The 21,940-nt window shown below is 35.8% G+C and overlaps 2 protein-coding genes and 1 long non-coding RNA gene across 8 annotated transcripts; 2 read left to right on the forward strand and 1 right to left on the reverse strand.

Annotated features, from left to right (window-relative positions):
- Positions 1 to 44: 44 nt before the first annotated feature.
- On the reverse strand, positions 45 to 3,131 carry LOC136340695 (putative sodium-coupled neutral amino acid transporter 10). Its single transcript, XM_066284950.1, has 2 exons — positions 2,846 to 3,131; positions 45 to 2,786 (listed from the first exon to the last, which is right to left on the reverse strand). The coding sequence occupies exon 2, from the start codon at positions 2,751 to 2,753 to the stop codon at positions 471 to 473; it is 2,283 nt and encodes a 760-aa protein (XP_066141047.1). The 5' UTR covers positions 2,754 to 2,786; positions 2,846 to 3,131; the 3' UTR covers positions 45 to 470.
- Positions 3,132 to 3,675: 544 nt separating this feature from the next.
- On the forward strand, positions 3,676 to 20,228 carry LOC136340474 (unconventional myosin-IXb-like). 6 transcript variants are annotated; one of them, XM_066284601.1, is made up of 26 exons: positions 3,676 to 4,291; positions 6,351 to 6,447; positions 6,575 to 6,712; positions 7,422 to 7,624; positions 7,683 to 8,156; positions 8,224 to 8,487; positions 9,035 to 9,301; positions 9,355 to 9,471; positions 9,521 to 9,790; positions 9,846 to 9,981; positions 10,033 to 10,301; positions 11,777 to 12,010; positions 12,195 to 12,479; positions 12,626 to 12,804; positions 12,864 to 13,003; positions 13,059 to 13,280; positions 13,862 to 13,989; positions 14,037 to 14,177; positions 14,231 to 14,671; positions 14,778 to 14,976; positions 15,116 to 15,338; positions 15,401 to 16,088; positions 16,417 to 16,933; positions 17,054 to 17,382; positions 17,467 to 17,790; positions 17,885 to 18,038. In XM_066284601.1, exons 2-26 carry the CDS (start codon positions 6,421 to 6,423, stop codon positions 17,898 to 17,900), a joined length of 6,231 nt encoding a protein of 2,076 aa, XP_066140698.1. In that variant the 5' UTR covers positions 3,676 to 4,291; positions 6,351 to 6,420; the 3' UTR covers positions 17,901 to 18,038. The 6 variants fall into 6 exon arrangements, with proteins under 6 accessions (XP_066140698.1, XP_066140700.1, XP_066140695.1 ...); XM_066284603.1 differs by lacking the exon at positions 11,777 to 12,010 and adding an exon at positions 10,975 to 11,022 and having other exon boundaries at positions 3,677 to 4,291; positions 17,467 to 17,780; positions 17,885 to 20,228; XM_066284598.1 differs by having other exon boundaries at positions 3,677 to 4,291; positions 17,467 to 17,780; positions 17,885 to 20,228.
- Positions 20,229 to 20,606: 378 nt separating this feature from the next.
- LOC136340557 (uncharacterized) lies at positions 20,607 to 21,625 on the forward strand. Its single transcript, XR_010732324.1, has 3 exons — positions 20,607 to 20,894; positions 21,104 to 21,297; positions 21,376 to 21,625. It is a non-coding gene; the product is annotated as an uncharacterized lncRNA (long non-coding RNA).
- The last annotated feature ends 315 nt before the right edge of the window (positions 21,626 to 21,940 follow it).

Below are 21,940 nucleotides of genomic sequence, written 5' to 3' on the forward strand. Positions count from 1 at the left end.
TTTAAAACAAAAACTATGTACAATGGGGAGATGAAATGACAAAATAATCATATTAAGATTTTATTTTATAAAAGTATATTTTAATGTAACAAATAATAATAACATTTGATATCAAAAAGACACCTATTTTGATTTAACTTAATTATAAATTAATGAAACCTCTCATACCGAAACATCAGTCGATTCGTGGTCAAGTATATTCGCGGATTATGGAACATGTAAGACTGGTTTTTAATAACAATTTGTAAATAAAAATGCAGTACTACAAAATAATACAGTTTCAAACGCTCAATCCTTACAATATCAAGAACAAAACGTTTAGCATAGTCTTAATTAATTGAATACCCTGTACAATTCCGCAATAACTACCATACCCTTAACGTATTGGGTAACAAACACAAAACACACAATTACATCTCAGACACAGGCAATCTAAATTAGTCTTCAATAATGGACAACTGCTTGTTAAATTACCTTCTAGACTTAGTGGGAACAAAAGCCAAAATATCTCGCTTTAACATGTTTAGGGGTTCTTTTGATTTAGAAATATTGGTGTCCCCAATTTTACCTTCTTTTAATTCGGCTTTTTGATCTCCGTCACTTATATGTTGGGCTTGATTAATACTGGAAGCAGCTAAAGGTAACGGAAGCATGTTTTTGAGATACTCCCGATTTATATTGCCACTATTATTGGTCATTTTTAATGGGTTATTTGTTGATTGTTCCAAGTTCTTCGATTTTTGTTTATTATTCCCTGGATTTTCAATTACAGAATCTCCGGCATTGTCCTTGTTTGGATTATTTTTCGTCATTTTATCAACATTTACATTAGTAAGATTTATTTTTGCACTTAACATATTGTTCATAAGTTTCAATTCTTGAATCTTGGCTGGCGATTTCATCTCAGAACTGTTTTTCTGACTATCTACATTTGCATCAAGCTTCTTCAGCACATCTTTTTCTAACTTGGCCACAATTTGTTCATTTTGCTTCATATCACCACTGATCTTCTCTATGGCTTTTAAAGCAATGCTCTCAATCTCTTTTACAGCCTGTATTTCAGCTTCCAGTTTCTCTTCATGTTCTTTTTTTTCTTGTTGCTTTTCAATCACTTCAATCAACTTCTTCTGTTGTTTGACAATTTCTTGCTGAACCTCGTTTTGTTTTTGAATTTTGTCAATCAGAAGTTTATGCTCTTTTAGGTGGGTATCTTTATCTTCAGAATCTTGCTCCAGAAGAGCCTCTTTGTCTTCTTTTTTTATTGCTTCAATATCCACATTATCACTGTTTTTTACCTCCTTGAATGCCTCTTTTTCTTTTTTATCACCAATGTTCGATTTTAACAACAAATTACTGTTGGCATTTTCAATCTTTGGCTTGTCTTGCAAATCCAGTTGAGACTCTAATGGCTCTATTGGCTGTGGTGGCTCATGTCTGACTTCTGAACCACCTACTGGCGTTACAATAGAGTTATTAAATGCCTCTAGTTCTTTAATATTTTCATTTAATTTTTCATAATCTTTTTCAGGAGATGAAGAGAAAATTTTAATAGGTGATATGTGAGTTTTACTTAAATGATGTAGGTTTTCATATGTGGCCAAAACCATAAGTGTGAACCCAACAAATAAAATAAATTTAGCAAGCAGCCTTTCATTAGTGTTTCTTTGTGAGATGGATATGAAACATATAACTGGGAATAAAACACAAATCATAATTCCTATTGACGAGCCTACTAAAGCTAAAACAAATTCAATGTTTGGTATTAAAATTCCTATTACTAAGGAGACAAAAACTATTATCAAGGTAAGGCCTTTGAATCTAGCCTCTGGGATATAGTCAATAGTGCCTTCCAAAATTCCTTGCTTATATATGAGAGAATTCAAGCTAGCTCTACATGGAAATATCACCAATGGGAAGCTAAATGCTACAGAAAGTATAAAACCCATTTTAATGATATTCGTTAAAAGAGAAGGGCTGAAGCTCAATAAAATGTTACCACTAAAATCAGTACTAACAAAGGCAATATAGCCAAACAGGCCCACTAAAAGGTAAACAACAGTACAAATATTTACAGCACTATTAATAACTTGATTCATTTTTTCTAAACTTGGATTCTGAACTATGTGATAAATTTCAAACAGTTGGGTTTGACAAGACAGCGCAGTGGAAAAAATTGGTAGGGACTGCAAAATACCAGAAGGTCTCCAAAATTCCACATTTTTAACCCAATCTCCATAAAGGACATGAGGAATTGCATCAATAACTATTTTTACTACAAAGCAAAAATAAAACCCAATTGTCGCCTTTGTAACTCCAGCTAAACTGTCTATATTTCTCAAAAACCCCAAAGGCAAAACACAAAATAATGTCAGCACTATCAGAATAAACACTCTCATAGTTTTTGAAGTACCTTCTCTGATGATCCCCGACACCAATTCTGGTCCCAAATCTCCCATTACAACAAAAAAGGCAATACATGTTCCTATTAAAAAACCAATAATACCAATTTCAATGGTGAATTTGCCAGGGCTTCCAAATATATAATATGCTAAATACTCAAAGTTCTTCCTGCGGGCTATTATGGCAGACTTTATCAAGAAGTGGCATGATAGTCTGGAGATCACACTCGTTAGTAGAAGTAGTACGATTGCCAGAAGGATTCCACATTGTTTAAAACAATATGGCATTGCCAAAATGCTTACTCCAATTATGCTGTTTGCCAAGGTTAGGACGTAACGGCTGTGGGGTTCCATGTTAATAACTCTACTAATTTGTAGTAGGCATCACTGGTTGATGAAATAGACGTAACAATATTATCACATCTTTATTATAGAGGGAAATTTACCTTGGCATTTTTAAACATTTGGATTTTCTATAGTAGCGCAAAAATTTAAAACTGAAACACCATAACAAAAATGAATAAATACAATTTGACTTTGACATCTGTGTCAAGTATTTGATGGATAGAATTAAAAATTAACATTTGCGCTGTTGTATCGTCATTATTAATTATTAATAAAATTGCTGAGCAAAGGAAGAAGACTGTCGTCGTCAATGACTACTTCAATTGAAGTAAAAAAACTGCTACGTTGTCTTTAACCAATATGTTCGGTAGGTTAAGAATGATTGAATAAAATTTACAATATATAAATTTTTTACTGCCAATCGATTTACTTCACATTTGCTCACAAACTAAGAGTAATTAAATGAAACAACAAATATCATTTGCTCATGGCAGGACCGGGCAATCAGGCAATTAGCTTTCGTATTACATTAAAAAAAAAACGATACGTTAAATTTACGTATATTATCATTCTAGAGTTAATATTATTGACAAAAAAATATTTTTAATACATTTATATTATTGACATCAATGTAGTTTAAGTTTAACTAGAATCGTTTTGTTCATTATAGTTCACATTATGTTAAAGTTGATAATCGAAAACCTTCATATCTTGAAGATCTGTCAACCTTACCGTTGTCAACAGAGTCAGATCATGGCTTCAATGTCATAAATGTCATGTCTTCATTGTAGTTTCCATGGGTATCATCAAAGCAGTAACTCTACAATTTTTGTAGATTTGTGTTTCAAGACTCAAGTACACTTTTGTCGACCTTGATTCGAGTTTGGTAGATAATTTTCATAATATTTTGAACAAGTAGAATTCGTGCCATCGTATCTCCAAGACTTGGCAACCCCGTACGCCGATTCCTTTATCGTTTACTGAAATAAAAAAATAATAGTGTTCACGTACGAAGCTATTTACCAAATTTTGGGCCGAAATCGGCCCTAATAATATTTTTTTAAACTTAAATACTCAATTCCGCAACTTAATAATGACTTAAAATTAGTTGAAAGCCTCTTTTTAATTAGATAAAATAACAGTTCGTTGTCGTATGGGCGGGTTCGGAAACGGTAGATGTCGATATTCTCTCGTTGTTTATAGCCGACGTTCCTTCTTTTGAACTTTTTGATGTGCACTTCCTCATTCAGTTTGTAGTGATTTCTTCAACAATTTCATTTGAGGGCAATTAAGTGTCCTTGCACCACATATTAAAAATAAATAGGGCCTTTCCGTTATTGTTTTGCCCGTTGAACATGCAACATGTGACCCCAATTGACATTTAGCCCTGGCCGCATGAATCAACCCTCAAAGGTCTCTTAAATAGTTCTCAGCGATTAGAAATTGCAAATTTTGGCCAGTACCTTATCTAATTAATAACTAAAAATTTGTGATTTTCTTTTTAATCTCAATGCTCTGATAGGGATAATAGGATCATTAGATGATAGGTAAGTGATTATTTTATTAGTTTAATTTTGTTTGCTGTACTAGAGCATTTTATATGATTATGCCTCATTAAATTTTTTTTTTCATAAATGTCAAAGCAATTTTACAGGAATTAAATAAATAATTATTAAGTTTTAGTTTGTCAAATTGGTGCTATATAAATTTATCAATAGCAGGGAATTGGCATGAGCAATTCTGCATACCACTAATCACTGTAAATAAAAAAAGACAAAATTTATACATCTTTTCCTTTATATTATCTAGAGAGTTTGCTGTGCAGAATGTCATAGTGCTTTCAACAAAATTTTGGGACTAGTTAGAAAAGAATGTTTTTAAAAAAAGTTGCTCTCATAAACATAGGTCATATTTTATTTCATTTTTGAGTTACAGGAAAATATCACTTTCTAAAAACTAATAATGATATTTTTGTATTTTTGAACTTTAACTATTTATGATATCTGTGATATAGCTATAATTGATATTAAGAGCATTAATCATTACTGATGCCCTGATCGTAATACCTGGGATGCTCTGTGTTAACAAATTGATTTGAGATGGAAATCAAGTACCAAAATGTGTATCTCAACACTCTGTTTTTAAGCAAAATTTTCAAGCCTTTACTTCAAATTGTAAAGGGATCTTGGAATACTGGTTGAATTTATAAATTATGTTTTTTAATGCTGTGTTAATAATAGGTGCCAAGAGTATAAATGGAGAGAGGTGTATTTGATATTGAATATTTTACATCCAAAAAGGAGCTTTATTGCATGTTTTGATGCTATTATTTTAATTTTTTTTTTGAGACATTTGTGGTTGTGCTATGCACTTGCCTATCATAAATAAATATTATTACCTTATTTGGGTAAAGTGGATAATTCAGAATATTATGTTGGCTTGTATTAATATATTATCCATGAACAGACTAAAATTCAAAGCCAAAGGCCAACTTCACTACTAATTCAAATACTCAGAGTCTACAGTCTGGTTGATATTATTTTTAATTTTAGTGGTTCAATGTTGTGGGCATAGTTGATGCTAAAATAAAATTTAAAATCTTTGTATGAAATATACTGTTTGTAAAATAATAATTAAATAATAAATACACAATTGAAGTTCAGTTATGTAGATTTTTCCATTGTTACGTGTTTTGCAACCACATCTCCCATCTCCAAAGTCCTCTCTGTTTAGGTCCTTTTTTGCTAGCTGCATCACTTGGTATCTGTCATTATTCATTTATGAGTTTATATTTTTAAGTTTGATATACTTTGAGTATATTTCAAGCCTAATTAACAGTTGAATATTACTTAATTGTCAAATTTTAGTTCTTCCAAATATCTTACTTAAACAGCACTCTTAAGTCATGTTTTGAACAGTATCATTAAAGGTGCTCTGTATGACACTACATTTTAATAAGTGCTGCAAGCCATTGAAACAAACACATTGAAAACTACAAATCAACACTTTTTTAAATAAATTTTCGAAAATACCTACGAAAGTATGGTAAATTAAGTATAATAAATTAAACATGAGAAATAAACACATGCTGAAATAGGGCATAGACAAATATCCCAAATATTAATTAATCTTAGATCAACAATTTGAAGTACTTTCTTTGAAACTAATGGAACCAGAGTTATTTCTTTTCATGCTAAAAAAAATTAGTTCCTACAATGTTCAATATAAGTTGTACTCACAATTTACTAAGTTAACTACGGGCGCTTTATTTTATTCATCAATTAATTTCTTTAATTAATAATGCTTTAATTTATAACCCTATCTACATCCATTGAGATATTTTGATAATTGTCCTATTGATAGTTTAGTGCGAATGAATCATATGCTGGACGATATCGCACCAGCAATGGCTAATATCAGTGAACGATTCAAATGAAATTTGTAGATAAATAAAAGAAAGTGCCCTATAACTACTGGGTGGTAACAAAAGGTGGGTAGAACCCATGTTCTAGGAGTTTTGGCACGTTAGATCTCCGGAGAAATAAAAATTTGAAATTAAATGTTTATTTGTTGATAAACTTATCTTTTTTTTTTTTTTTTTTTCAGAAAATGATTCAGATCGGAAGACAGGTAGACCTTAATATTTCAGTAGTTAGGCCAATCTAAAACTTGGACCATGGAAAACAATAGATACATTCTACAGGTAAGATTTCTGAGATTTCTCAAGATCCAGCAGATTGTCATATGGTAGCAATTAATGTTATGAAAATAAACCGCACAGTAATTATCTACAATATAACGTAATAACACTTTTTACTTTGTGCGGACAGGTTTATGTGGGTGCCTTAAGTAATCTTTATGAGGCGCTTTCTGTGGAGGCCAGCAAGCAAACCACTTCAGAAGAAATTGTTTCATGTATAGTAGAAAGGCTCTCTCTGAATGAAAATACATCATATGAGCTGGCAGAGGTAAGAAAATGTGACTGCAGTAATTGAGATAAAAATATTTATTAAGAGATTTTTTAATATACACATACTTCTCTAGTGCTATTATAAGTTTTTGTTTTCATCATCTGAATCTTATAAATGAAAATAATAAAACCCGAGTTTTTCAAACTCAAAAAACCAACAATCATTTTGTATATTTGTTTGTGAATGTGCCAGTATTTAATATGGTGCCAAATGCGTGGATAAGAAAGAATGTTTTGTTTTGATTGCTGACGTATTTTTTATCAAATTTGAATTGAAAAAAATTATTGATTAAACGCTATCAAACTGTTCAGGTGTCAAGCTACAATATTCTATCAATTTTACGTCTCTTTGTCATATACAGATGAAGACGAGTTTTGTTTTTCATAAAAAAAATAGTTAACACACAGTAAAAATCATAATTATTTTTTAATTGAGCGACAACGAGTCTATGTACATCGATGTATGCTTCAGGTGCTCTAGCTTTAAATTCTCTTATCGGTCAGGTTACATTCCGATCACGGTTTAGTCACGGTCAGATCAAATATTCTAATCCATTTTGTATTATTTGACTGTGACGTGATCTAACCGTGACCAGACGTGATTGTTAATGTTCTTCATCGGACCGTTAGCTGATCTATAATGTTTATTGAACTAAATCAGTTAATGGTAATACAACCGAAGTTTGAATTCAAAAATTTTTTTAAAGGTTATTGGAGATGACTTTGGTGAGGAGTGCAAGGAGAGGAGTCTCTCCAATCAAGAAAGTCCCGTTCAGCTAATGATGCTTTGGCCAAAACACAGGCCGGACAAGACTTCTTACCGATTTTATTTGAGGGAGAAGATCGTGGACTTTTCATGGAGAGATCAGTTTGTCATGGACCCACAGCTTATTAAGGACTATTTTCACAGGTTTGTGCGGCAGTTTTTTCAGCAGTTCAGCAGTCTCACTGGGCATATTCTTTTGCAGATTCTTATATCAGCCGAAAGATAGAGAATACCCAGATCTCTGTCAGCTGCCAGATCTAAATGAACAAACTCTCTTAGCGAACCTTCGCGAACGCTTCGTGGCAGGCCATATTTACACCTACGTTGGTTCAATCTTAATCGCCTTAAATCCGTTCAAATTTTACCCGATCTACAATCCGAAATATGTGAAATTGTATCAGAACCGCCGCCTTGGGCCGAATCTGCCTCCTCATATTTTCGCGGTGGCTGATAGCGCCTATCACTGCATGCTGAAAGACCGAAAGAATCAGTGTATAGTAATAAGTGGCGAGAGTGGATCCGGGAAGACTGAGAGTACTCATTTTTTGTTACACCATTTGACTGCTCTCAGTCAGAAAGGGTCGCATGGCAGCGGGGTAGAGCAAACTATACTTAGTGCCGGACCAGTATTGGAGGCTTTCGGAAACGCTAAGACCGCTCACAATAATAATTCTAGGTAAATTTCACTGCGAATTTTAAAGATTATTTGAGATATCATTGGGATTTCTCCTACAAATTTGCAGCCGGTTTGGTAAATTCATCCAAGTAAATTACAAAGAAAACGGAATGGTCCATGGAGCGGTAGTTCAGAAGTATCTATTGGAGAAGTCGCGGATATGTTCACAGGGCCGGTACGAGCGAAACTACCACGTATTTTATTACCTTCTAGCCGGAGCCAACGAACAAGAAAAGTTGCAGTTGCATCTCATGCCACCCGAAAAATATTGTTATTTGAATAAGTGCAGTGCTGCATTGGATAATGTGGACGAGAGTTACGAATTCTCGAGGTATTTACCAGAATTGTACATTATTTTGTTTTATTGTGTGTTAATCGCAATGTTTCTCGTACCATATTTTCCAAATTATCCTATCCTGTACCCTACCGGATCGTTGGATAGTTTGTGTAATATTTCAATAATCCGGAGAAAGTATTCGGTGGTTTTCTTGAGATACTGCTTTGTACAGGATGTCCAAATGACGTTTGCTTATTCTACTTTGACGCTCCTTTACAATTGTAAAGTAAAACAATAGAGTAATATCAGAAATATCATTTACAATTTCGGTATAGAAGGCTTTTATTTCCAAACGAGTAGAGAACGAAATTCAGAAATGACTGCACGCTGAATGCTATTGAACAGCATGCGAGAATTTGATTTTAGTCAGCAATCTCGACCATTAATAATAAACAGGGACTTTTCCGAATAGGCTAGAGCAAAAAGTTATAATAGGTGGGGGTTAACAAATTTAGGCGCCCTGTATCTGATAAGTAACTGAGTAAAATTCTAAACTAATACGCGAAGCTGGTACAGTTTTAAATGGTATTGTCCTCGCCAGGTTAAAACAATCAATGGAAATGGTCGGTTTCACTCCCGAAAAGCAACGTCGCCTCTTCTCAGTACTGTCGGCGGTGTTGCTCCTTGGCAACGTAGAATTTCAACCGAAAAAGTCGGCGTATCATCATGACGAATCGGTGGGAGTGAAGAACCCCGAAATCGTGACCATTATATCCGATTTGCTCCGGGTTAAGCAGGAGACACTGATGCAAGCATTGACGGCAAAAAGGGCCAGAGCTTCGGGGGAAACTTTAGTTATTAATTATAGGTTCGCAGTGTGATCTTACTAAATTGCAGATTTGCCTTCAAAGCCTTCTCTAGATTACCTGAAGCTGTAGCTAGTCGGGATGCTATGGCCAAATGTTTGTATGGGGCACTTTTTGATTGGATTGTTCTGCAAGTCAACCATGCCTTACTTTCGAAAAAGGACACCTTGAGGTAGTTATCGATAACCTTTAGAAGTTGTTTTGCAGTAGAACATTTTCAGGGAGCACCAAGGGAATTCCATTGGGGTTTTAGACATTTTCGGATTCGAAGATTTTGGCATTAACAATAGTTTCGAGCAGCTGTGTATCAACTATGCTAACGAGCATTTGCAATATTATTTCAATCAGCATGTGTTCAAATATGAGCAAGAGGAATATAGGAAGGAGGACATTAGGTGGACGAATATTGACTTTATGGATAACACCGGTTGCTTGCAGTTGATCGAGTCGAAGCCGAACGGTTTATTGTGTCTTTTGGACGATCAGTGCAAGTCAGTCACATAGTCTTTATTCTGACGACTAAATTAAAAACACTGGTTTTTACAGTTTTCCTGGCGCCACAGTTGAAACGTTACTACAAAAGTTCAATACTGTCCACAAGGAGAATAGGTTTTACAAAAAACCCCAGAAAAAGGAAGCTGCCTTTATTGTAGAGCACTATGCTGGAAAGGTTAAATATCAGGTAAGAATACCGCATTACCTGTGGTTCACATAGCAATGTAAGTTAATTTAGGTAACCGACATGAGGGAAAAGAATTTGGATTTGATGCGTCAAGACATAGTGGGCGTGCTGAAGAACAGCTCAATGGCCTTTGTTAGGGAACTCGTTGGTGTTGATCCAGTAGCGGTTTTCCGGTGGGCCATTGTTCGAGCATTTTTCAGGGCACAGTACGCCTTCAGGGACGCAGGAAAGCGCCATCGGCAGGGCCGGGTCGACGGAAATCGGAATAACATACAACAGCGTTACCGGGGAGTTCATGTGCCAAATGAGAATCTCATTAGGTGAGTTAGGTTTTGTTTAATTAAGTAAGGATTTGGCAACATCTCCGCTGGTTTTAAAGGGAATTGGCATGTAGCTAAAACAATTCAAATGTTTTCAAAACTGTAGGGGATGAACGGTAAACGTAGTGCTTTCATTAAGCCATTTGCTATTTACTATGAAACGTGTAGGTGACAACAGATAACAGATAAATTTATTCAAGACATGCCTGAGAAATTGCAACACCTACATAAAGTCTTTTTTAATGATAACTCTACTATATTTTGTCCATTACCAAAGATAAGATTTTCAAACGTAGATAATGTACGACTTTAATTTCCGAGTGGCGCGGCATATACTTATATTCTTCAATTTATATTTATGACTTTTTCTGGAAATACTCTTTAAATATTTTTTGATGTAAACTTTAGATTCGAAAAAAAGGTAGGTAACTTGTATTTTGATTTCGTTAGAAATAAAAAGCGCTTTCAAAATACTAAATAAAAATTCCAGGTCAGTATTATATTGTAAAAAGTGAGTTGGTATCGATTTTTGGAAAGCGAAATGTCATTTTAAAATAATGGCATATTTGGATTTTGTAGTAATCGCAAATTTTTTAAATGGGCTTCAGCATGTTATTCGCGTTTGTCTAAAAGCTTTAAAATAATTGCTAAACATTATCTATGAATTCTGCAGCCATCTGGTGACTGTATCTGCGGTGAATCTCACGATTAATCGAATTGCGTAAGTTCAGATTCGGTTATACACGTATTGACTTTTTTTACACTTATTTCTTAATTTCATATTTCCATCTCTCCTCGTTTTTCAGTTTACGTCTTTTTATTACCAGTAAATGCTTTGTGTGCATTGGTTATTTTAATGTTACTTCCCGCGCTAAAGCCTTTACTAGTAACGATTTTTACAATCCTATGGGTTTCTATATATTTATATGTGTTAAGGTTTGAACAAAATTTGTGTATCTATGATGGGTACTTAAATCAGATTATTCCTAGTGTTAGTAGTGTTTCAAGGCATGCAGAATCATTCGAGGTTTACAGCTGTGGAATGTTTCATCATTTACAAATTATCGGACGTTACTAAACTTCATTATCTAAACTGCTGGCGAATTGCTTCGTAACCCACGATTTTTTAACTAATTTTGAAATAGCAGAATAAAAAGAAAAATCTAAAGACTCACTCACGTGAGAAACCTCGCGAAAATATAGGTTCGACTCGTCACACTCGAAAAAATCCAGGAAACCGTTTCATAGTGATGTTATCTCAAACTTGGTTCCAAAAACCGAATGTCGCGAACTAATTGCCGAGGAGTTTAGTTTGAGCTACGACTCAATCATCAAATTTTTGCATGTAATTTTAGTCTTCAATGCATGTTTGCTTTTGATGAGCTTTTCTACCATTGTTGGGGTGGCGTTTAAGGAATTTTTTTTTTCGGTCAGTTAGCTCTCGTAGTATAATTTCAGTAATATTAAATCTGCAGCAAGCAACATCGACACACGACGTCCCCATTTCATCGGGCAGTAGACGAAGCGTCTCCGAACAGACTCTCATGGCCTCAGTTTTATCAACGAAACAGATCAGTTGTTCCAACGAAAAATAACGACGAAGAGAAGTTGCGCAGGGAAACCGCCAATTTACAGAACTCTTATGCTTTAGAAAAAATGCTTTGTCCAGATGAAGCAAGGGCAATTCAACGGGCCAATCAAATTGTAATGTAGGTTCACTATATAATTTGGAATTGGTGGCGGCCACGGTGGTGGAACTTTGTGATTAATCGAACAAACGAAGGCGTGTGTTTCTCATTACTTCATCCCTCCATGAGCATGTTGATGTGTGCATGTCTTTATTTAAAGTCATGAAATAATGGACCACATTCATTATTTTCTACGTTTCAACAGGAAGAATAAATCGTTTCGGCCACGCGAGAGGGGTAAGAAGGGGCTGAAAAATCTACAATCAGTGAAGACTTTGGCTGGCCGGACCGGCATTACCGCGATGAATCAAAACCAGCTCAGCAAAGCCAGGAAACAGCCTATGACAGTTGCCGCCCAATTCCAGCAGAGTCTGCATTCTCTGATGGATACGTTGAATCAGGCTAATCCATTTTTTATTCGATGCATTAAGTCGAACAGCAATAAGGTTCCCAATACGTTCGACGCTGATACGGTCCAGAGACAGTTAAGGTAAGTAGCGATTTGTGTCTTGGGTTTTATGATATTAAAATATATAGGACTAAGAACAGTACTTCGATCTATTGACCCTTATCTAGTTGCCTTTTTTTGTTTTTACGGTGTTTATTTTACTTAATAAAACATCATATTTGTCGTAGATACACTGGCATGTTGGAAACTGTACGAATCAGACAGGCCGGCTTCAACGTGAGGTTGACTTACGACGAATTCATTCAGTTGTATCGAATATTGCTCCCTAAAGGTCTTTTAAGTTCCCAGGTGGATGTTAGGAATTTTTTAGCTACTTTAAATTTGAATAGAGATAATTATCAATTAGGTAAGTCTGATTGTATAGTTTTCTATTGGCAAAGTTTAACTAAGTGGCAATTTTACCAGGTTCTTCGAAGGTTTTCATGCGTGAATCCGAAAAGCACAAACTGGATTGCAAACTGCACCAACAAATCATGTCCAGTATTATTACCCTTCAGCGCTGGTTCCGAGTGTGTTTAGAGAGAAGGAGATTTTTGAGAATGAAGGTACTTTTTTTATTTTATGAAGGGTTTTATGAATGTAACCACTTTGACGTTTCAGGAGGCTGTGATATTGTTACAATCGTATTGTCGCATGTATTTGGTTAAGAAAACAGTTAAGCAATTACTAGCAGCAATCAAAATTCAGAAGACTTGGAGGAGATATAGGGCGAGGGAGTGGTTAAGAAAGTTAAGAGCCGGTTTGGTGATATTCCAAGCGCATTGCAGGGGATTTAAAGTCAGGCAGATGATGGCCATGGGTCATTTTGCCCGAAAAACTCAGGTATAGTTGTTTTATTTTGAAAGGCCCACGTGACACAGTCATCCATTCTGCAACACGGCTTATTTGAATTTTATTATTTCGCAATTTGTAACCAAAATAGCGATTTTTAGTACAGAATTGGCAATAAATATGAGAATCAATATTAGGACTTCTCACGTTTTGTGGAAAACTATAGATTCCGAAACTTGTGGAAATTATTTTGACAGGTGAATGATGTCGACCTGTAAAATTTATCTATTGAAACTCGAATCACGTTTTATAAAGGGTAATTGCCGCCATTTTGGTTTATAAATTAGATCCAAATTGAAAAGCACACAGTGAAACGCCAATCAGCTATAGAAAAGCTAAATTGAAAAAACCGAATCAACGAAGCTTGGTATATCCTGGCAACTGTAAAAAGATAGAATTTGAAATGTAAAATTGTCTAAGATATGATATCAATACAACCTGCTATTGAATTAATAAACATATAGTTACTTTCTGGTGTTGCACAGTACCTGGGTTGGTACAAAATGGTGTTCATTATCGTCATTTTGTTTTCATATTTATGTAACTTTAATCACATCGAGAATCTTTCGTAGGTTGTCAAAATGGTTGTGTCTCATCTGGACGTCAAAAATAGCATTTCCATTGAAAATTCAGTTAATAAAGTGTCAAACGTAGATGAAGCGAGCGGAGAAAGTTCCGAGCGAAGGTTCGATTCAGATGAGTGAGTATTTTGTCTTTTCAAAAGAATTTTTATATAAAACATCGTAGAAGCAGTGTTAATCAAGACGATGTGGATTTGACGAACCGCGGTAAATCACCCTTAAGATCCACTGCATCTTTGCCAGTGGTCTCACCATCAGACGCCTCTTACTGTTCAGACTTTCTAGATACCTTCACCATAGTGAACAGGTAATTGTCCTGTAAAGTTGTAAGAATTCTTAGTATAAATAGTCGACTAATAGGCCACTTCAAGACTCCGACCCACGCAAACGCATCACAAAATCACATCAAACCTTCGACTACTCGGATCTGGGTACCTATTCGCCTCAGCGCAAGGGAAGCGGCGAATCTCTGGACTCCCAGAGGAGTTACGAATCTCAACAAAGTTCCGATTTTCAAATGATGGGGCATCCGAACCAACCTGCCCACAAGCCGGATGCTTCATCTCTTGACAAACAGTGGTCTAGCACCAGCGACACCATCACCAAACAATGGTCGAGTGCCAGTACGACAAGCGAAACAATATCGGAATCGGGAGCGACCAGGTCCGCGCCCCCAGTGACGTCGGAAAGGTTCGGCAAGTTTCCATCGTCAGATGAGTGCGAGAGTGGATCGTCGAAGCCTCAGCTGACGAGATCGCAGGCTGTGAATTGGGCTGCGCCTGCCATGAAGCGCGATAGTCGGTAAGCTGGATTTATGAGCAGAGAAGCTGTCACACAACTAAAAACAATTACTAAGTTCCTATTAGGAAAACTGCGTATGTCATTATTTTGTCATGGCCTTTTTTAGGCACGTAAACGACACTATGAGAAGCTCAAGGAACTTTCCCGTCAGGCGGCCAAGCAAAGCGTATGACGATCGGCCCGACCCGATTTATCCGTTTGACCACACTCCGAATAAGCTGGAGGAAATTTTGGGTCGGCCCGAAGCTCCAGTCCGCAGCACTCGAAAGTCGAAAAGAAATCACGTGAAGAGTCTTGGGGAGGAGGTAAGTCAACGACATTGTCTGATTTAGGACTGTTGTATGTATTGCGAAACTTGGTGTTTCAAATTTTTTAGTGTCAAATTCGTATTTCTCGTATGTTCCAATCATTAAACTGAACTAATCATGGGTAATGTGTTTGTAGGTGACAGACTCGGGTAGCATCGATAAGGGCGTGTTGGGTACAATCGACGAGAAAAGATTGCATCCCATTGTCAGTAGATTAAGTGGTAACTTTATTGCTCAAGAAGGATCAAACAAGCAATCGCTAACTCCAAAACGTCAAAGACAGAACAATCTTTCTCAATTAGATTTAAGAAGAAGAAACAGTGATCCCGCAACCAAAGTACTTATTAACGAACACCCAGGTTCGTACACAAATATCTCGGATCTATTAAAAAAAAATATGCAATTTTATGCAATTTTTCAGGTGTCGAAACTAGTCCAGCGATGAAAAACAATGAAAAGTTGAGCGACTTCAATAACCTCTTCCTGGCAGGCCACTCCTTCCGAAAAATCTCGCGAATATCCAAGGACGATACCTGCACGTTCTGCAAGCAGAAGTTAGACATGTTTATCACGCAAGGATACAAGTGTACTACGTGCAAGAAGCTATTCCACACGAAGTGCATTCAGAATAAAAGTGTTTTCGAGATTCCTTGTGAGTCGCAACGTTCGGGCGGCGACTTGAAACAGGGTAGAAGAAAACAGAGAAAGCACTCGCGAACGCCGTACGACATGAACAAATCTGAAGAGGCCAAATTCAATCTCACCGGAACTTCAGAGTTTACCGATCGTACCGATCAAATCATCACCGGAACTGAAGAGTTGACGCTGATGCAGGAGTTTATTGCAGAGAAAATAATGCAAATCGACACCGACGGGGGAAAAACCAGCGCCGTAGATAAAGTTTTTAAATTAGCGTTGAAAGAGCTGAAAAATAATTTGGTGCAGATTTACAGTGCGGCGACAAAGAACAACGGAATCGAGGCATGCAACATTAGATATAAGGATCTTATTAGTATTTTCAATCAAGTGATGGAGACGGTCTGCCAGAGGGAATTGAAGGAGAATGAAACTAAGAACTTCCCTATTATATTGGGAGTTAACGCGTTTAGGTAAATTAAAAGATATATTTATTTCGTTAAGTAAAATCTTGATGTCCTTAAATACAGATTTTTCTAATAAACATCTTGTACAACGGAGAAACCCCGTAAAACCATTCAATAAAATCAAAACGTCGTAGATTTACTAAATGTAAAATTCTATACCTAATGAAATATGACATTTGCTGAATTTCTCTTCCGTCGCAGTCCATTATCTTTTACAAAGAAAAACATCCTTTTATCAGAGCGACCCAAGATTCGTTTAAAATTGGAATAAGATATATATAAACGTTTTTGTTTTGTCCACAACGATGTCTGTAAAATGAATTTTGAATTTCAGAGGTTTCATGAATGAATTCATGACGACCAAGTCGGAGGAAAAACCCAGCAAACAAAAGCGGAAGAAGGAGAAGAAGCGAAAGATTGAAAGCTACAAATATAACGGCCACAACTTCTTGCAGACAATCATCAATATTCAAACCGTGTGCGAAGTGTGCAACTCGTTCTTCATGTGGCCGATCGAACGCGGTTTCGTGTGCCAAAGTTGCAAGCTCACCTGCCACAAGAAGTGTTGCGTCAACTCGCTCAAGTGCCAAAAGGAGCCAGCACAGCCCGGAGACAATAAAAAGATATTCGGTGTCGCGCTGGCTTCCCTTGTTACGGAAGAACGCAAAATCCCGTTAGTCATTGAAAAGCTAATTTACACCATAGAAGTTAAGGGCCTGTATACCGAAGGAATTTATAGAAAGTCGGGAGTGAAGTCAAAGATCACTGAGCTCAAAAATCAAATGGATGAGAATCCGGATAGTGTGGAGTTCGAGAAGTATCAGGTTCACGTTTTGGCCTCTGTTTTAAAGGTAAGGAGAACATCTCGTAAATTTTAAGTGATTAAGTTTATTGGCACACGAAATTCTGCCTTTTTATTAAATTATTTAAACCTAGAAAATATTATGAGATTCTTTTTTTATTTATTTAAGGGTTTTTTTCGTGAAATGGCTGAGCCTCTTCTTACCTTCGAGTACTACGAAAACTTCATCACCGCTGCCAACTTGGATAATGATAATGATCGAATAATGACTCTGTACGACATACTGAAGAAGCTTCCTGCACCCAATTACGACATGATGGAACGGCTGATATTCCATTTGGCGCGAGTGGCATTGCATGAAGAGACGAATCGAATGAGTGCATCATCGTTGGCTATCGTTTTCGCTCCTTGTATATTGAGGACTAACAAGAGAGTGCCTGCGCAAGAGAGTTTACACGATATTACCAGTCAAACGAGGTGCATCGAAACCATCATTAAGTAAGTGACTGATTTCCGATTTAAGTATATATAACGAACGCCAATTAACACATAAATTTCAAATGGGACATCTCATTTTTACAGAGTACAGCTCAAAAAACTTCGTTTAACATTAGACGACATAGACACCCTCGACACCGCCTGTCAAGCCGCCACTAATCGCCTTTCCAACATACGGAGCTCCAAAGTGTTCACTCCGGACGAATTGTTGCCGAGTAATCAGCAATCGCAGCAACAGACTGACGACGAGGAACATTTGCTTGTTGACCACATCCAAGAAATTCAAAAGGAAAAGGAGCATTTGACATCCACATTGCCCACGTTAACGCACGCCACTTCAGACGACGATATGTTGTCCACCGATGGAGACGGCAGTTTAGATGACCTCACAGGTTTAGGTGTGTTTAGGTATAGATAACAGTCTATATCCCATTTACTTTTTAAACCATGAAATCGATTTTTCTTGTGACTCTTTTTTTTTAATCCTATCATTCATTTGTAGGTGGAGAGAAAAGTAAGGCGAAACCAGTAGTTAGATCAATATCATCCGGAGATTCAAAAACTAGTTTCTTGCCCAAACTCAAAAGGCAATCCTCGTCGGACGGCAGTGGAAAACTTGTAGAGGATTGTGATGATCCGATCATGGTTTGAACATAAGTTGCTTTATTAATGGTTATTTTATTGGTTAGCCAAAATCGAGGAAAATTCGCGAGAATCGGGTTTCGATTTGCGAGATTAGAACGAAATGTCAAAAGACAAATCAATTTTGCCATTAAGTTATTTTTATTCGTGTACATAGTAGTTAAGGGTGTCCAATTTAACGGTACCTGTTAACATCACCTTTTTAGTTTAATCTAACGGTACTGGTAAAAGTTGTCGCGACAATATATGAAAACTTGTAAATAGTTACCGGCATATGTTGTTCGGGCAGACATCCGCTCTTTAATTTTGCAGGGTGTTCCAAAAATCTAGGCACTAAGTATTAAATTAATGGTTTGAAAAATACTTAATCTATAAAAAAAAAGTATTTTGAAACGTAGTGCTTTGATCTCCTGTGTATCAACAACAAGCAGCTCAAAAATGGAAAAAATTGATAACTGCCTGTGATGATGAACGGATTGGCCTACTTTTTTGTTACGCCCTGTATATGAATTCTGGTTTTAAGAGGAAACAATGTATGCAAACATAATTTTTGTAAATGCTCGTTGGTACGATTTAAAGTGTGTACAAAACGCAATAACTTGTTGCAATAATCAAAAGTGAACTTACATTTTGTCTAAATTCATCTATCAATTTACATTATCCCTATGTAGGATTGTTCAGTATCCTACGTAGTGACAAAAATACAGAAACTCTTTCACGCTGCCAAGATATCACGAAACAGTTACAGGTTTATTTGGATCGAAGACAGATATGGTACGGGGTGATTTGATTTGAACCTGTGCATAGTCGTGTTGTGCTGGAGCTGCCATTTACGTTTAATGTTCGGAAATAGGTATTCAAAGTGTTCTATATAAGAAAAAACAGCCTAGGAATCTTAGGACCTGTAAGACATACAAAGACAACTGAATCGAAAAAATGTTATGTATTTTAGAATCTAATAAAATGTTTTAAAATTTGAAAAATCTCAACTACAATTTAAGATATAAAAAAAACAAATAAAACATCGTATTAAGTTAAATCGCGTTTAAATTGTGAGAAATCTGGGTGGGTCACATAAAACAATATAAAAAAAGACATTCTTTAAAGATACTAAGATGTAATTTTATTTAAATCGTGCACGTACAAGACCCTTTTTCATGCTAGGTCCGACATTTTCACCTTATTTTGGTCGATATATTTCTCATTAATACTTTGAATACCTGCTTTCCTCCTTTCGTGGTCTTGATGTTCCTGTAAGTAAGTATTTATTGAGTTATTCATTTGTTAATATACACGGCCAACATTTACGTAGTTCTTCACAGGCCTGAATTTTTAATACAGATTTTTCCTAATGTTTCAGGATTTTTTGTCACCCTGTAGGTACCTCGTTTATAATGTTTCAATTTAGTTCCCAACGCTTTCCCATGAAAAATGATAAGCTCTGCCATTAAGTCACAAATTGATTAAATAGTTTTGTGAGTTAACTAGGAAGGAAGCTACTTACATGTATTTTTGTATACTATAAGTCCCGTCGTTGGATATTACAGTAATTCTGAGAATAATTGTGATGATTGCTGCAAGGCGATTGGATTTTAATAATATAGTCTCAACTGTTGTGATTGTATAAAATAAGTAACGTCGGGATAGGTGTGTATATATTATCTGATGACTGTTCTTTAGCGTATATTATATAAAATCGTATATATTTTTAAATCATTATTGTATAATATCTTCCTTTGTTTACGACCTTTAACCCCGTGCTTCTTAAGATTTCAATTAGCCAAGTACTATTCTTATTTGCTAAATCCGTTGTAATAATTAAGCCTTCATAATATTATCATGAATCGCATAAACCATGACAGTTAAAAGTATTAAATGTATTTTTTTAGATTTTTTATAATTAATTATACCTTATAACGCTTTGCATGGATTTTTTTAGGTTATTATTTCTAGATAGTGCCATGCATTTACTCTCTAAGGCTGAGTGAACAAAACGGATGCATTTGTTTTTGGACACTCATTTTTATGATACTTTAGATTGACATACGCATAATGTGAACAAAAGTCTGCAACAACAATTCTGTAGGTTTAATGATTATTATTACATTTGTAGATATGAGTCTTCGTTTGTTGGACAAATCATTTATATTTTTAGATTTCTTCAAGTTATTTCTTATTCTCAGTAAAAGGATATCGCACTCAAATGTTGTTTCTGTATCGCCTGGATCGCTTTTATATTAAACTCCCATTGATAGTGAATTTAAAGAGTTAATGTTTGTGTTTTAGGAAAAAATATATAGCATAGTTAGAGACAGAGATTAACAAATGTCAAAGCCACATAACGGCAAAGAAATGATTAATGAAGTTCGTATTTAGTTCAGCTAACAAAACTATTAACTGTCTGATTGCGTGGACAGCAAACCATGGTAATTAAGAAGATAAGAAAAGCAAGACTTAAACTGAAAATTCTTTGTTTTCACGAGGCGCAGATGATCCCATGACGACACAGATTGGTTACATAACTCGTAATGTCCACGTATAAAATGCATGTGGTATATTATTCATAACGTTTACATTTTTTCAATTTTTTTTTGTTTGCGTGGCGGTCTCTATGAACCCTTCTCGTGAACACCGCCAGAGTTGTTTTTGCGGTAATTATCCGAACAATTCGAAAGACAATTATGACATTCGCGCGTCAGTAATTGGACCGCAAAAGTTCTTCATTTGTTTTCAATAAACGAAAAGTAGAAATTAACTTAAAGTTTTAGATTTGAAATAAAAATATAATCTCATTCAAAATTGAGAAGTAAAAAATAAGAAAGGATATCATCCCGGTCGATTAAAAGAATATCTATAGAACGAAGAAAGAGGTAAGAAAAAAAAAGGAAACCCATTCCTAGAGGATCTTCCAAGGACTCCTGTTTTGCAAAATATAGGCTCCCCTATTCCCGAAATTTGTGAACTAATAATATTTCCCCTCCTTCAAACGCAATCAAAACTTATCATTGACATTGTCCCAAAGCAGCAGACCTCTCATAGAGGACCACATTATTTTCATCGACTATTCCCCTCTTTTTAGTACAAAAACCACAGACAAAACGTGTGGAACTGCGGCGTTCCAACCTGATGAAGTGAAATGGATTCGACTCCCCACTAGAGCAAGTAATAATCATTATCATTCAGAGTATTTCAGATATAGCATCGGTTGGGTCCTCAATTTCTGGGATGATTGAGAAAGTAGGGCTTTTCCACGACTTCACGGCCTTTACCAAGGTACGTACAGTCAACTTTGGTCCATCATTTTTAATCGAAATTTAGGATAAGTAAAATTGGACTTTCTTGCGTTTCAAGCGTCAGCCGTGAGCATCTCCGGTTTGAGGAGCCAAAACCATTTGTAAATATTGGCTCTTACGTAGGCAACTCCAGCGGTTTCTAACATTTGTTTTTTTGTGTAAGTGTAGAGTACATTAAGCACAAGCGCGTTATTAATAACAAGCACGAAATCTTGACAATTGGCGGAGTAGGTTTTGTTCGGGAAACATAGTGACACGACGGTAAGGTGGACAATGGCTTTGTCGTCGTCATCATCATTACAAATATCAACGACGATCAGAACGTAATAAATTGTACACGATCCTTTTTTCGTCAAAACTCCGACTTCTTTTTCGATCGATTTGTCTTTATTTTGAAAATAACAAACGTATTTGTCGAGTCCTTACCGGTGGTATAAAGTGTTTCGGCCTGGAAGCACCGAAAGTTTATTTGAGCGTGGACAATATTATAATTTACCAAATAGCACTTTTTAAACCGAAACGCGAAAATTTATTTAAAATGTACGTTTCAAAACGAAAACGTTTTGTCATTAATTACAATTGAAAAGCGTTCATCTCGTGCCAGTCGTCGACGGAGAGAATAT

The sequence above is a fragment of the Euwallacea fornicatus genome, chromosome 8, assembly GCF_040115645.1.
Source record: "Euwallacea fornicatus isolate EFF26 chromosome 8, ASM4011564v1, whole genome shotgun sequence".
NCBI classification, from domain to species: Eukaryota; Metazoa; Arthropoda; class Insecta; order Coleoptera; family Curculionidae; genus Euwallacea; species Euwallacea fornicatus.

Coding starts and splice junctions, on each gene's coding strand:
- LOC136340695 (XM_066284950.1), bottom strand. CDS start 2,753: ATGGAACCCCACAGCCGTTACGTCCTAACCTTGGCAAACAGCATAATT.
- LOC136340474 (XM_066284598.1), top strand. CDS start 6,421: ATGGAAAACAATAGATACATTCTACAG. Junction 9,302..9,354: donor ACTTTAGTTATTAATTATAG/GTTCGCAGTGTG, acceptor AGCCTTCTCTAG/ATTACCTGAAGCTGTAGCTA. Junction 13,004..13,058: donor GGAGATTTTTGAGAATGAAG/GTACTTTTTTTA, acceptor TTGACGTTTCAG/GAGGCTGTGATATTGTTACA.